This window comes from Didymella exigua (genome assembly GCF_010094145.1).
Source record: "Didymella exigua CBS 183.55 unplaced genomic scaffold M421scaffold_17, whole genome shotgun sequence".
In the NCBI taxonomy this organism is placed as follows: domain Eukaryota; kingdom Fungi; phylum Ascomycota; class Dothideomycetes; order Pleosporales; family Didymellaceae; genus Didymella; species Didymella exigua.
In genome coordinates, this window is record NW_022984791.1 from 324,515 (window position 1) to 339,374 (window position 14,860).

General features: G+C 52.1%; 5 protein-coding genes and 1 non-coding gene across 6 annotated transcripts; 2 read left to right on the top strand and 4 right to left on the bottom strand.

Annotated features, from left to right (window-relative positions):
* Window positions 1-5,056: 5,056 nt before the first annotated feature.
* M421DRAFT_101791 (DUF300-domain-containing protein) lies at window positions 5,057-6,888 on the top strand (the record flags this gene model as incomplete). Its single annotated transcript, XM_033586683.1, has 4 exons — window positions 5,057-5,156; window positions 5,206-5,353; window positions 5,400-5,700; window positions 5,752-6,888. The coding sequence occupies 4 exons, from the start codon at window positions 5,057-5,059 to the stop codon at window positions 6,886-6,888; spliced, it is 1,686 nt and encodes a 561-aa protein (XP_033447636.1).
* An 871-nt stretch (window positions 6,889-7,759) lies between these two features.
* M421DRAFT_t81 lies at window positions 7,760-7,846 on the top strand. Its single transcript has one exon. It is a non-coding gene; the product is annotated as a tRNA-Thr (tRNA).
* A 217-nt stretch (window positions 7,847-8,063) lies between these two features.
* Window positions 8,064-9,902, bottom strand: M421DRAFT_421788 (Metallo-dependent phosphatase). The gene has a single exon (XM_033592947.1). The coding sequence runs from the start codon at window positions 9,787-9,789 to the stop codon at window positions 8,269-8,271; it is 1,521 nt and encodes a 506-aa protein (XP_033447637.1). The 5' UTR covers window positions 9,790-9,902; the 3' UTR covers window positions 8,064-8,268.
* Window positions 9,903-10,523: 621 nt separating this feature from the next.
* Window positions 10,524-11,366, bottom strand: M421DRAFT_6167 (uncharacterized protein; the record flags this gene model as incomplete). The annotated part of the gene is made up of 1 exon (XM_033595904.1): window positions 10,524-11,366. One exon carries the CDS (start codon window positions 11,364-11,366, stop codon window positions 10,524-10,526), a length of 843 nt encoding a protein of 280 aa, XP_033447638.1.
* Window positions 11,367-11,813: 447 nt separating this feature from the next.
* On the bottom strand, window positions 11,814-13,076 carry M421DRAFT_65346 (mRNA capping enzyme, alpha subunit; the record flags this gene model as incomplete). Its single annotated transcript, XM_033596235.1, has 1 exon — window positions 11,814-13,076. One exon carries the CDS (start codon window positions 13,074-13,076, stop codon window positions 11,814-11,816), a length of 1,263 nt encoding a protein of 420 aa, XP_033447639.1.
* A 389-nt stretch (window positions 13,077-13,465) lies between these two features.
* Window positions 13,466-14,667, bottom strand: M421DRAFT_421790 (40S ribosomal protein S24). The gene is made up of 4 exons (XM_033592948.1): window positions 14,599-14,667; window positions 14,434-14,531; window positions 14,125-14,372; window positions 13,466-14,034 (listed from the first exon to the last, which is right to left on the bottom strand). The coding sequence occupies exons 2-4, from the start codon at window positions 14,508-14,510 to the stop codon at window positions 13,955-13,957; spliced, it is 405 nt and encodes a 134-aa protein (XP_033447640.1). The 5' UTR covers window positions 14,511-14,531; window positions 14,599-14,667; the 3' UTR covers window positions 13,466-13,954.
* Window positions 14,668-14,860: the final 193 nt, after the last annotated feature.

Here is a 14,860-nt window from a genome sequence, read left to right on the forward strand (position 1 = left end):
ACTCTGCCTTTCTCTGGCGCTGTACACTTTTGCAAATCGTGCTCAGGCCTTCCTTCTATTCAAAGCGTCTTTGCATAGACCAGGAACGGAAACTTCCTTCAACCAACCAACCTGAGACCTCCTCCGCACGACCTATGCGAAGGAATACAGGCAATTCGTCCAACTCAAGCTCACGAGCCATAGTTCTAGTTTCGCCTTCTGTCCGATCCAATGCGGTTCGTCCATCCACGGCTCTCCAGACTGGTGCCTGATGTATACATTCACATGGTTTACATAGTCAATAGTCTCTGTAAAGGCCGAGCCGGGATCCAAGTAGTCGATGCGTTCGATCATCATGCTCTCGGCAACTGCTACAACACTCAAAGCTCGCTCGCTGACGTTGTTGCGGAACTCTTGATATTCGTGCGTGGTGCTCAGGATACCTTGCAGGTCTAATCTGTATGGTGCCCGAAATCGATTTTGACGTCTGATGCTTCACCATAAAGCATGCTGGAAGGTGGTTCCCGTGGGTATCCATTACCTCAACGGTACTAGTGCGTTTACCTTTACCTAGCTCCCTTTGCCATAGCTGAACGATAACTCTTACCACACTTTATTTGAACAAAGCAGGGCGAGGTCGTGGATGTTCGTGTTGCAGTGTGTTGACATCTCCACATCGACGCTGGCGACTTCCACATCGACGGTGAGGGTTTTAATGTAGTCCAGTAGCTTGTGAAAGCGGACAGTAGATGGTATACGAGCTTGGTAAATTGGCAGGAATTCCGCGCGCAGCTGGTTTCAAGTCTGCATCAGACCGAGAAAGGATCTTCGCAAGATACCCACTGGGGAGGAGTGCATCGCGCGCCTTTAGATGCACGAGTCAAGCGTTGTGGCTTCGAGACTCCGTGATACCTTGGATGGCATGATCATGGGTCAGCTCGAAGTTGAGTATATCGCCAATAGCACAGTCATAGGTTCTATTTCTGAGTTCTTGTTAGCCTCGCGTGTCTTGAGCTCAGTGGGGGCTTCGTACCTACGGGTATGCCCAGTGGTGAAGAGATGGGCGACTTGCAGCGGCGGCGCTTGAGTAATCGACGGCGCCATTCCACTGACAAATTGAAGTATTGCAGAATCACTGGCGAAGAAGCAATCAGTAAAAGGTTTAAGATCCGATTGGGCGGGGAGTGGATCCTGCATGAACAGTCGCTGCCACCTTCACTTTCTGGTCACATTGAGAGCTGGCAGCACCATTTGGGGAGCAATTTGCCTGTAAAGCAAATAGTCATCATCTCTGGTCCGATCTAGGGCTGTAATATTCTGTGCACACCTGTAGTCGAGAGGTCCTACTAAGTTGCAGATCCTCACTTGGGTGGCAGTGAAGAAAATTCACAATTTGAAGCCGTCGAGTTACACTTACTCTTCCTCAGTGATATAGAGCTCCTTCAAACAGAAAATTGCACCTCCAAACGGCGTATTCCTTGAGCTCTGTCTCACGAGTTTTGTAGCGAAAAGAGCTCCACGAAGCCGAAAACGCTCATGTTGCTCAATTACAATCGCATGGAAGCTATACTCCGTGATAGCACTTGCGGCGGCCTGAACGAGCATCGTGCCTACGTCGGACCGCCCAATCCCAGTATCTCTTCCCATGCGTCCAGTCCGTCACGCTAATACTCCGCTGACAGGGTCGACCTGGACATCCACGGCTCTACGAACTCCTCTTTTACGTACAGCAGTCCCTTCACGTATGTAAAACAACCTGCTTCATACGCGTAGGGCCAGGCCAAAAGTGGAGGACTCCAATCGTTCTCAAGTTCCCCATCCGTCACAAGGCCAGAATAGTAAACGAGAGCATCGCTGATCCAAAACTCAAGTACTACACGGTGCGTCTGCTCTGATATGTATGCGTGGAATTCCGGCCAACGATTGGCGTCGAAGATTATTGACATCATGTCGTCGGTCGTCCCCCAAGGGTGTGTAAACCTCAGATGCAGATGGAGTGAGTGATCATGAAGCAGCAATACGCTCTTGAGATCAACACCGCAATCTCGCTTGATATCTATGCTAATATTTCCATACACAAGTACCAGATCGGTATGAGCACATTGGATCACGTCGCCGATGTAATTAGGAAGGTCGCCAATTTCGATACGCACTGCGACCCATTCCCTATACAGCGGCAGAAATTCTTTCCGGACGAGGTTATGAACCTGTGTGAGACCATAGTCCTGCCGTAGAAAAGCGTCTCAGTCGTTTGCCTGGATAGATTCGGGTGTTCCAGTGGGTGTCGGTCGGTACATCAGGCGTGGCAGATCCTTGCCTTCCAAATACCGCTCGTCAGCAAGCACGGTCTCATAGATTCGATTTCGAAGCTCTGCAGAGTAAATTAGAAAGCGTAACAGATCAAGTCCACTCCCCTACCTCCGTGAAGCGTCAGTAGCGTTGTAGGAGCTGTCGATCGTTGTCTATCGACCTTGGACGTTGGTGAGCCACTCATGATACATATAGAGCTTCCTAGCTCAAGAATATCCGGCCACAAGGAGTGTGAATTGTCAACACAGAGGAACGGACGCGCTCGAGGTTATTAAATAAAAGGCTCAGGCAAGCCATGCTAGCCAATTTCGGGCAAGGCCATGCATGATGACATATATCTCGATAACAGGCTCAGAATTATAATTGTAAACGTTATTTTAGTAAGAGTTCTCGCGGACCTAGAGAAAGGGCTTCCTGAGGAAGCAAGACTAACGCTCAGACTACTGGAAGCTAATGTCCTTGATCATACATACAAGAAGAACACTGAGTTAGAGCAAGCTATAGCAGATGAGCATAGCCTGTCATTTAGAACAAGACTGAGTACATGTTCACGTGAGATCTCCACTTATTGCAATCGAGACCCTCGCCACATAAATTCCCTGCTTCTTGCAAGAACCAAAAGTTGACTTTGCACGACAGGGTAATATCTTTTGCTGCTACTACAGAATAGACTAGGGGTGAGATGGGACTTTTGTCGAAAAGAATGAATGACCCGCACAATTCCAAGTTTCAAAAGGATGGCGCAATGCGGACTCGGGTCTCCTGAAGACTGTGTTCAAAGGGTTGACTTCCGCTGATCATATTCTCCAAGGACTGGTTCGGATTACGTCCGTCAATTTGTTGAAGGTGATGTACATGCATGGACATCCTCCAAAGCGAAATGGGTCTTCCCAATTCTTTGCCGGGCTGTTCCAGGGTAATTTAAGGTCAGTGCAGTGATGTACATCATGCGAGCTTACAGCCATTCGATGCGAGCTATATCAGTCGTTCTACAAGCATACTCCGCTCCGTTGGACGGCATAGTACCGTCAACGAGAATGACCTTGTCGTCTTTTACGTCCAATTGGGTACATTCACCGATACCCATCGCCATGCAATCCTTGTTGCGCAATTGCACGTAAAGTTCGTAGTATTTCCGTATCGTTATACTGCCCAGTGATTATGAGCGTGCCTGTGTGATCTTAGCACGGCTTGATCCTTGATTCAACGATGGTGCTTACCCCAGTTCGAAATTCGAATACAGACCCTTGGGACAGTCTATGGAAGCAGTGGAATGGCTTTTGTGGCGCTAGTTCTCATTATGATCTGATGGCGGCTGGCTTGGATTTGCGTGAGCTGACCAATTTGCAAAGCTCATATGCGCATTAGCCTCCTTCTAGAAACTTGAGGACGGTAGAGCTTGCAGTCCAAGCGACGTGGATGGACAGCAACCTTCACCAGCAGGTAATCGTAGATGAGATTTCGGAACTCTTGATGAATTTCGTCATTATGCTTGTAACCAGACATTTCGTCGAAGACTTATCTCCAAGGAGCACGAGCAGACGGCACTCTCGGGCATTTATCGTGTGCTTGTGCTGTCAGAGTTTCGACTCGATTGACGGTTATGAAGTCGTTCCTGCGCACGGTTGATGCAGCAGACTAGTTCACATGGTTTGTTTAGGAATTAGCTCCATAATCTTGGGCCTTGTTACTGATGACCTGAGCGGCAGTTTGAGCGCATCGGGACTGTGGTCTGTAGGTGACTGAAAGGGTCTATTACCATCCGAGGTCGACAGCATCTCAGATTATCTGCTGTTGACGTAGAGGTTTGGGTACCACGGTCAGAGATGAAATCACTGTACATGCAAACGACAGTCGCAGGTGTAGAAGAGCCGAGTGCCATTGCACTTGCTGTCACACGGATGGGTTACAGTGGTGGCTGCTCGGGAACGAATACACGGTGTGACCGAAGATGCTTCGAAAGCCTGACCTCTGTGATGGTCGACATCCGATTTCCCACTGCTTCATCGTAGCGAGTCGACAAGCGTGAAGTAGTGTTGATCACTGACTTGGGATGGAGGCGGGGCACCTTGTCACCTTGTGGCTGTGTATGGTGCAGCAGCTCCAGAACTGCTCTGAAACCGGCATTGAGATCAGCAGAGCAGCTCCTTGTCAGGTTTCATGCACAGAGAAGGCCGCCAGGAGCCAATGCCATAAAGGAGTGTCAACGAAGTGTGACGCCAGCTCGAAGACAAAGGCTGGCAACGGCCGCTAAGCTTCCTAAGACCCTCAAGCCTGCGCCAAACTGGTCGTGACTGCAGATGGCGTGGCGCAATACGATGCAACGTCGATCGTGCAGCACCGTCCTTCAACAGGTCCACAAGCGCTGCGAACGACATCCAGTCACAACGCCAAATGGCCGTTGTTGGCGTGAAATGCCAATTGCAGCTCGCCTGAGCGAGACGCCACTGCAGGGCGGCTGATCCGTCATGCAGGGTCACAGGGCGCGCTACCGCGAATCGTCGTCACCCTGCGGGTCGCTGAAACGTTGTCATTCCTGACCAGCGCGCAGCGTTCAAAAGGACTGCAACGACCGGGGCGCGGCGTTCACTTTCTCTTGATGCTGCCCGTATGGCGTCCTTGACCCCTTCGAAATCTGAACGAACATACAAAGTAGAAGGAGCGCTCTTGCCCACGCCGCAACCGACTGCCCGCAACACGCGCATCCCGCATATCGGCACCGTCAATCTCCGCCCTCGACCGATGTTCAGCACTCCCTCGACGCGCCATGAATGCACACATGTGGACTCGCGCTACGCAGTTCGATCCGTTGCCACACCTCAGTAGGAGGGCAGAATGCGCGAGCGATGTATACGAGCACGAGACAAGTAGGCAAACAAATGTGGCATTGGTAGTACAGGCACTGACAATGTGCAGTTAGCGAGACGCCGTTGTGGAAGTCGCTCACTTTCCACCACTTTGGTCTCATTATCTCGGCGACGTTTGGCACAATCGCAGTGGTCGTTGCCTTTTTCCTCATAGTACGGCATGCCACCCACTACTTGAAGCCGTATGAGCAGAAGCAGTATGTTTGCAAAAGAAAATCGCGGCTCGGCAGCTGACAGCAATAGCATCATTCGGATCCTTGTCATGATCCCCATCTACGCCGTTGTCTCCTTCCTCAGCTACCTCTATTACAAGAACGCCATATACTTCGAAGTCGTGCGAGACTGTTATGAAGCTTTCGCCATTGCCAGCTTCTTCACACTCATGTGCCACTACATTGCGCCGAACCTACACGAACAGAAGGAGTATTTCAGGAACGTCCAGCCAAAGAACTGGGTCTGGCCAATTACGTGGATGCAGAAATGCTCAGGCGGCGAAGACAAGGGCTGGTTGAGGAAGCCAAGAAGCGGGCTGACGTGGTTCAATGTACGTATACATACATGGTCCTGACTCGAGAGTCGGCTGACAACATCACAGGTTGTCTGGATCAGCATTTTCCAATACTGCTTTATTCGCCCGTTCTTCACCATCGTCGCTGTTGTAGCTCAGACTCAGGGTCGTTACTGCTCGAGCTCCAAGGACCCTCGTTATGCATACATTTGGGTGGCAGGCTTCGAGGCTGTTTCTGTCACAATCGCCATGTACTGCGTCATACAATTCTACATCCAGTTGAAGGAGGACCTGGCACCACATCGACCATTTTTGAAGGTGCTGTGCATCAAGCTTGTCATTTTCTTTTGCTTCTGGCAAAGCTGGATCATCTCGCTGTTGACAGCAGAGGGTGGCCCCTTGAAAGCAACAGCCCAGATTGCTGGGCCAGATCTGCGCATTGGTATTCCTTCGATGCTGACATGTGTCGAAATGGCAATCTTTGCGCTGCTCCACGTGTTCGCCTTCCCATGGAAGCCCTACGACCTCAAGTACCAAAGTCCGCTGGACACCACCATCGACGGATACTCAGCGCAACCGACGAAGTATGCGAGTGGACCAGCACGTGCTCTTCTGGACGCACTGAACCCCTGGGACATCATCAAAGCCTGTGGTCGAGGCTTCCGCTGGCTGTTCTACGGCGCACGACACCGCACAAAGGATTCTTCGTATCAAACAAAGCTCGAGCCAGTTGCTACGAATACTAGCTACAACGGCCCAACATTCGCAGGCAATGGCGAGCCTGTCAACGCACCTATCAACGCGCCAGCACCCACAAAGAAGAATGAAGGGTCTGGCGACTCAGATACTATAGGTCTTTTGGATGACGCGCAAGCTAATCCGTATGTGCATCAGGATTCGAATTCGTACGACAGCGCGTACGGACCCGGTGCAGATGTCTACGGAAGTCCTCCCAACCCAGACCGCCTTCCGCAGGCGCCGACCCCAGGACAGGAATACGGCGTAGCACACCATGGGCACGGAGACGGACGATTCCAGAACTTTGAGGAGCAGGATACCACTTACCATGGTGGTGCAGCGGCGAATAGCTACTACGGAAGACCAAGATACTACCAGGAGGAGAATACCGTCAGGCCGAGCACAGAGTGGGACATGTTTGCTGGTGCAACAAGACCTGCTCAGAGGCCACAGGGCGACGGTAAGAAGCCTTCAGAATGGATATAACATTGTCTTTTGATTTGCTTGCATACAACATTTGGAGAGATGCGTATGATACGATATCCCACGTCAGGCGTTTGGTTCATTGGGGTGTTCTAGTGCGTGCTCCGTCGGAATGGGACAGGAAGAAACCACATGCCGCACTTGTTTTTCACGAAAAGGCTGCAACAACTAGTCTTCGTTGCACTCGCATTCTCCCCTCCCCTCTTCTTTTAATCTGTACTTTGCTACACGTTCTGCGTTTGGAGATGCCGCTGACTGCTGACGATACCTTCGTTGCGCGTGCAGCCGCCCAGCAGTCGCAGCAGGTGAAGATGCTATAATTTCGCTATTTAACGCCAACTTTCAGTCAAGACTTCCTGCTCTATCAACTGCCCCCAAATTGGAGTCACAAACCATATAGTTTCCAGAATGCTAGATACGATATGAGAGGACGCGTTGCTGAGCGTTTGGACTTTGCAGTTCCGGCCTTGTAATTGATGCAAGCGGGCAAGCACGGGTCCGTGGAGGTCAGGGCCGACACTTGGTATCAAAGGTGTCAAGGTCCAGCTCGAGCATGCCCGTATAACGTCTGTCTCCATTGAATAGACCCATGTCATGCGAATTTGTCACATCTAGGAGTCAGGCTGATATAGTTGCCGGTGATGGTTGACGTGGACACGCTGCTCGTCACCGACCGCCCAATGTCGGCGACCCCCGCCCCTCCTCTCAGTGTTTCATTCTAAGCCTCATCAACGTTACCCGATCACGGCCTTTCCCTCACTCGATATGTGCTCGTGCAAGATTATTAACTAACATTATAAATATTGAATCTTGTCAGAATTCCTACAAGTCAATTCAACAGCGTTGGAACTCCCTACCGCATCAGCGGTATAGGGCCCTCTTGGCTTAGTGGTAAAGCGTATCACTAGTATTACTACGGTGTGCAATGATAAGATCGCTAGTTCGATTCTGGCAGAGGGCATTTTTTTATGCACAGATGTGATCTGAGCACTGTAGGTATGCAGATCGACAACAAGTGATGACTGGTTTTGTTCGTGGATGGAGAGGAGATGTGCAACCTTACGGGTGTTGCGATGCGAGAGGCGGGGAAGTGTACTGTACGCGTACCAGACACTTGTTTTTGGCGATTCCATGTCGCTGAGGTGAGATGTAACAATGTCGATGTGCGTAGAGAGGATTGATCGATTCACTGCAAGAATGGTTGAAAGCTTAACAGTTAACGGGTTTCGTGGTTAAAGAATACCCAAAATGTAAGTCGTCTTTCGCAGTTATCTTAAAGCGCCCAAGCTATAGCGATCTCACAAAGGCATTCCGTATACAATGCTCCGACGCCTACAATGCCATGCTAGCGCCACCCAAACGCCTCAGAATGTCCTCATCACTCTAATCCACATCCCAGCCATTCTCCTGGTGGCACTTGACCTGAATGATCTCCGTCTTGCCCTTGTGATCAACAACAAGCGCCGTCAGCTTGCCTCCGCTGACACACCCACTATCCAAACCAAACGTGAACTCCTGCAGATTCAGGCCGCGCTTCCTGTTGTGCCCGTAAACGACGCTCATGCGCTGGTGCGGATCCTTCTTCTTCTGCTGGTGGTTCCAGAACTTCTCCCACGGTGTGCCGGCGTGCTTGGAGCTGGGTATACGTGTCTTGAGGTCGATGGTGCGCATGTTCATAACGTGGAAGGGGTCCTGTTGTTCAAGAGGAATGTTTGGGACGAGGCCGGCGTGGACGACTGCGAATTCACCGAGGTTGGGCACATTTCCTATACGTAGGATGATGGGACATTGCTGGAGGTATGCAATGTTGTGTTTGGAGAAAGATTTGGCGAGTTTGCGGAGCTTGTAGTCGCCGTGGCTGTGTGAGGCTTCGTCGAGAAAGTCCTCCTTACGGTCGGGAGACTCGTCAGGGCCGGGGAGAGTGTCGAGATGTCGTGCTTCAGATTCGGCGATACTCAGGAGGAGCTTATCTTCCCAGTTGCCGCGGACACATGACGCGCCGAGCTTCTCAGCCAGCGAGATTACGCCAGGCGAGTCCGGGCCCTTTGCGATCATGTCGCCGGTCAAGACGAGGTGGTCGTGCTTCTCGTTGAAGTTGGCCTTCTTCAGAAGATACTCCAGCTCATCCCTGCATCCGTGAACATCGCCGACAAAGACTAGCCTGTGCCCCTTCTTAGGCAGGTGTTGGCTGTCCATGTCCCTGACCTGGATCATGCCCTTTAACTCTGGACGCACGTTGCTCCCATAGCTCATTGCTGGTGTCTCATCCATATCCTTTAAGTCCTGTAGCTGAGCGTAGTGGCGCGGTCCGAGGTATACCTTCCAGCTTATCAGGAACAAGAATGCGACGGCGAGAACTATGACGACACAGCGTTGTAATCTGCGCGGAACCCGATTCGATGTTTGCGTGATCAGGGCCTGCCACTTTGGATGTATGAGTTGGTCGTCTTCTTTGCTGTAGAAGTCGTCTTCTTCATCAGAGGCATCGACGTCATCGTGGTACGCGGGAATGAGGTCGATCAGTGGGCGATGCTGTGCGTGTGGGTAGTTGCGGTGCGGCATCGCAGCTGCAGACGACCCTGAGGGGTCTGAAGGGTATAATGTTCCGTCGTAAGATGTTACTGGTAGTCTCTGGGTATACCGCGACGAGTTTGTATGCAGCGGAAAGGCTGTGTTCGATATGGAAGTTGTTCGAGCTGGTCGCTGCCATGTGGTGGCTACCGTGATGAAATGGTCATTCACGCCTGCCCGTGCATGCGCCCGTCGCGGTTGATGATTTTGTCGACGAAGGTGACTGCTGCGACTCGCGCTGAAGGCCTGGGACGGCCGCTCTTCATCTCCCTGCTGACGCGCAGGCCCATCTTGAGTGCGTGGCCCCTGCGATCTGGGGTCTTCACACGCCATCTAGCCTTCCTCGGTTGGTGGCGCAGATCCTTTCGGAGTTCTCGGCAGTGCCACACTTGGCGGCTGCCTTGACTTTAGGCTGTTACGAGGCTGCGCTGGACTTTGAAGTCGCAAAGGCGGTGGGTGCGATGGGACGGTCAGATAATGCTTCGTGGGGCTATAGGCTGATAATCTTGTACAACACGCCTTCAGGTGTGAAGGTGAAGCAGGCAGGTGCGCACGACCAACGAAGCCCGTCACACCTTGATCATCAAGCAGCTTCTCTCGTGAAAACCTTTGACGAGCATCTGAGTGTACATGATACTCAAATCAGACTCTCTGAACACTCAAGTGAAGAGTTATACTCCAAGATAATGACATCCCCAACCTGCTACAACATCGTAGTCTTCGGCGAGCCCAACGTGGGAAAGACCTGTTTCGTCGACCAGTACTGCTATGGCAAATCCTTCGTCCTCTACAGCCCCGACGATAGCATCATTATGCACGCTCATGGACCTGAGCACTTCTTTCCTCAAGCCATCTGTAACCTAATCTTGGCAATTTGATTGCTCTACATATGGATTGGGGTATCATATCCTGCCCCGTACCCGAAAGAAATAAACGCCAATGCAGAAATGCTACGAGCGATGTGCCAGCCTCCTAGGCAGATGTGTGTGGCAGCCCTCTACCTTCATCTGAGCTCAGATTTCGACAAGTGATGATGGAATGCATGTCCTCTCTGGTCTCGAGACAAGTCATCCGAGGTGGCGCACGACTTCGTCCCAAGAAACAGTCCCGGCAGGGATCCTTGCCTGTTTGCGCCGGCGTTTCTCGGGCAGGTGTCCGATCTCGTGCATGTAGCTTTTCTCGTACCATTGCCTTCTCTCGGCCTCTCCAGAAGACTGCTCATTGCAAGATTTGTCCGTAGTTTGTCCGGTTTGCGGATCGTCTGCAATAGCTTCATCGCCGCCGGGTTTTTTTTGAGAGGCTTCAGTGTCTTCGACATCCTTCTGAATGACCATCAGCTGCTCGGACTCGGCCATATATTTGCGTTTGTTGAGCTCGCGCCAGTAGCGCCGGTTGCACCAGTCCATGACTTCATCTTCCTCAGAAGACGGCTCCGTGCAAGAAGTGTCGTCGGTTATTTTGCCGGCGCGAGTGCCATCTATAGTAGCACTTTCACCGCCGCCGACTGGCTCAGAGGCTTCAGCGACTTCGAAAACACACTGACCAATCGTCAGCTGCTTGAGCTCATCATGCGCAGCCATTGGTTCACTGAGCTGGCGCCGGTCGCGACGGTTGCACCGGTCCATGTCCTCGGTTTCGACAGAAGATCGCTTGCTAAGAGCTGAAAGGTCGCTGTGAGACGATTCTGCGCGGTAAGACGACCGTGGGCTGTAAGACGATTCGTCCATTGTTTCGCTGCCCGGAGTTTCATATGCAGTGATGTAGATCGTGTCAAGGTCCACTTGTGAGCACTCGTCATCTACAGTAAGAGCTGCATTGACCTCGGACTGCTCAAATGGTTCGGATTGCTCGTGCTTGGTGACAGGCTGAATTCGTCGGGCACTTTGCTCTTTGGTGATTTCGCTGATCATTTTATTCCATCGTTCCATGCCTAGTCCAACTTTTTCTTTTAAATGTGTGAGCTCGAGGCTTCCAGGCCAATCGCGCTCACACGAGTCGATTGTGCTTTGGGTCGGTTCGCATTTTGTGCCTCGACGCTGCTTGATTTCAGGTACGGTGCCGGCGATGGGTTGAGTGATCATTCGTGAATAGCCCTCCTCAGAGCTATCAACGTGATGTTGATCATAAGCCGCCCATGTATTTGTGCATACTTTCCGGACGAGGTCTTTGTAGCCAGGCCTGTATCGTAGGTTTTCCCGGACTCCTTCGGTCGAAATCGTCCCTCTGTTCATTGGACTCATAGCGCCCTCACTGCAGCCGGAAGGCACGAATGATGACCTTGACAGCATCTTTGCCCGTGGCCGTTCTAGTCTGACTTGCTAGGAAATTAGATCCGTCACGCGTAAAGGGGTGCCTTCCTACTGCTGCCCATTTGCCTCACTGTACTTCCTCTTCTTCGCCTCTCGCTCTTCCTCACCACTTTGTGCAGGTAATGGCCTGCCCTGGATACGGTAGACAGCCTCCTTGATCTTCTGCTCGTAGCCTAGTAGGTCTAGCTCCGTTACGGGGTTCTCGATGCTTGCAATCACGCTTTTGACAGTGCTGATGTGGTTTGCATCCTTTTTGTCGTCGCGCCATCGTGGCGTACCATCCGCTTCCGCTTTGTACTTCCATTGTCCGTTAGTAGCGCGGTAGCATTCGATGATGCGACCATCGAGGCGTTGGTTGAGGGATTTGAGGATCTTCCACTCTTCCGGGGTGAGGTCGAGTCTAGCGAAGGTTCGGTAGTCATTATTGTTGTGTTGTACGTGGAGCTCAACGGGTGAGGGGAGTGCGTCGTAATCTGGAACAGGACTTTCTTCGCCATCTTCAGGGTCGATAAGGGGAAACTCGCCCAGGCGAAGCTTGAAGTCTATAGTGTTCTCATGAGGAGGCTTCCACTTGAGGATGTGCTGATCGGTTCCGAACTGATATCGTGTGTCCTTGCACGTGAAGATGAGACCGTCGTTGCCGTGCTTTAGCGTGGGAAGAATGCTGCTGAAAACGTGTTGCAAGTGGTATGATTGATGCATCATCTTCTCCTTGATGCGAAAAGGGTGCATGTGCGAGACGTTGAGGGAGGGGTTCTGCTCAAGCCACTTGTTGTAAGGCTTCAGAACATGCTCCTTCATACGGCCAAGACGCTTGTCCATGCCCTTTTGTGTGACATTCTGGGCGTCTACGACGAGTGCATCGAAGACGTAGTAGATCAGGCGAGGTGCTGGTTCCCCCGGGTACTGGTCGTTCACTAACTCTCCATCTAATATCGTGCCGAAGAGAAACTTCTCCCTGTCATTTGGATCTTGCCAGTATGGTACTCTTATGGGGGGGTCGATGTTGTAGAAGTTATTCTTCCGGTCGATAAGAAAAGTGAGCGGCCGAGGGCCTGAACCATTGTCAAACCAATGCATGAACAAGAGGACTCTGAGTCCGTCGGTCTTTTCGCACATGAAGTATTCGCGTTTTTGAAGCTCGGCCAAGTGATCGCGACCAAAGGAGACGGGTTGCGCGCCAGGAAAGCCCATCCTGTCACGCTCCAGAAGCGCTGCGACATCTTCCTTGAGACCTCGAGCATCTTCGTTAGGCACGAGGTTGCCGGGCATCTGCGGCGGCGGCGCGTGCACCGGCACGGAGGACGGCATTGTGAATCGCGTAATAATGTATGGACGGTGTGAGGTGTGTATGCGGGTGTCGAGGTGGTGAGAGCACCTCAAAGGGCGCTTGCTGCCTTGGAACGCGCTTTCTTTGTGGATGAGCTTCGAAGCTTCCAACCGACGAGCTCACCGCGCTAAGGACCTGACTAATCAGAGTCGCGTCCGGGGAAGGCAGTCGCGAACATTTCCTGACCACTGCAATGTCTCCGGAGAAAGAGCGAACGATAGAACGAGATTATATGTCCGACTCGTGCACGTGGACTTTGCGTTCAGACAAACCTGAGTAGTTATACAAATTGCGATACTGCTACAATATTGCAGCGGGAGTGATCAAGCAGGTGCATAGCGAGTGAAGCGTGCCGATGCAACAGCATGTGAGAATCAGGAACTATCGTTTCTGCGTGCATGGGATCTATCGACCCCGGCTCACGAATTGGCATAACTCAGGTAGCTGCGGCATGAGATCTACAGGCATCGGCGTTTTTTCGCGAATGACATCTGAAAAGCAGGCCGGAGTTCAAAATCGACAGGCAATAGCGAACCACTGCCGATTGTTACAAACAAGTTGGTAAAAAGGATGGGACTGGGCGCGGAGGGTGGAAGTGCGAATTGATGGCGTTGTTTGGAAAATCGAAAGATCCATGATATGCATTGATGGTTAGCAGACAAGGAATCTCAAACGCCATCCGTAGTGTCGTTCCTGTCCGCAAGTAATTTTCAGGCGTTCGCAGTTGCTGTACACGATGCCGATGCCCGCTGCAACTCCATGTCCACCATGATAAAGAACCAGGCGAACCAGTCCCAGAAGAATCGCCGCTCCACCCCGAACATGACCTTCGTCGTGATCATTGTCGTAGCGAAACCGCTTATTTCTTGTCCTTCTTCGCGCCACCCTTGGTCTTGGCTGTGCCCCGGAGCTCCTTCATCCTGTTCTTGCGCTGCTTGCCTGTGCGATTGTCAGCATGGATCCTTCACCACACTATCCGGAACCAGTGCCAGATCCTCGACAGTGTGTGCGTGGTGGATCGGAACGTACGCTGCTGCCTAGAGGCCTTCTCGACCTTGGTGGCCATGCCGTATCTGACGAGCCTGTAGCGGGGCTCGAACTTCTTCATGGCCTCGGCGGAGTCGTAGATGAGGGCGAAGCCGGTGCTCTTGCCACCACCGAAGTGTGTCTTGAAGCCGAAGACAGAGACATCGTCCTTCTTGGCCTTGTAGAGCTCACCGAGCTTGCCACGGAGCTCGTCCTTGGAGACGTTGGCGCGGTTGGGGTGGAGGACATCGCTACACAGCAATGTCAGAGCCTGTCCTTCGCAATTGCTTGCCCGGTGCACGCTGCACTTACACGACCATCTGGCGGCGTCCGAGGAGGGGGTTGCGGATGAACTTGCGCGTGCGCAGAGTAACCTGAGAATCGGCCATGTTGGAGGTTGGACTTTCGACCTGAGCGGGATTGTCAGTGTCCGAAGGGTAGGACCGATGGCGGTGCAGAGGTTCGCTACTGACGTACTTGACGAATCGAACCTTCTGTTGTCGATGGGCTGTGTTAGTAACGCAGGAGGCTGTCGAAACGGTCAAGATCGTGTCGTGTGAATTTGCGACCAGCGCGAGTGCGCCTGCCTCGCTTGGGCCTTGGCGCGCTAAAGTCGGCAGCCGCAACCACGAACATTGAATTTGGCAGAGGGCCCCGCGTCAGCAACATCAACACACCGAACAACACCTTCTGCATCCCGTGACTTCTTCTGTGTTCTCCTCACATCACACATTGCAGC

Bases quoted from the DNA above. Each gene is read 5' to 3' on its own strand.
- M421DRAFT_421788 (XM_033592947.1), bottom strand. From the start codon at position 9,789: ATGGCGTGTGAAGACCCCAGATCGCAGGGGCCACGCACTCAAGATGGG.
- M421DRAFT_421790 (XM_033592948.1), bottom strand. From the start codon at position 14,510: ATGGCCGATTCTCAGGTTACTCTGCGCACGCGCAAGTTCATCCGCAAC. The intron at 14,373-14,433 runs GTAAGTGCAGCG...ATTGCTGTGTAG, and splicing joins GGACGCCGCCAGATGGTCGT to CGATGTCCTCCACCCCAACC. The intron at 14,035-14,124 runs GTACGTTCCGAT...ACAATCGCACAG, and splicing joins GAAGGCCTCTAGGCAGCAGC to GCAAGCAGCGCAAGAACAGG.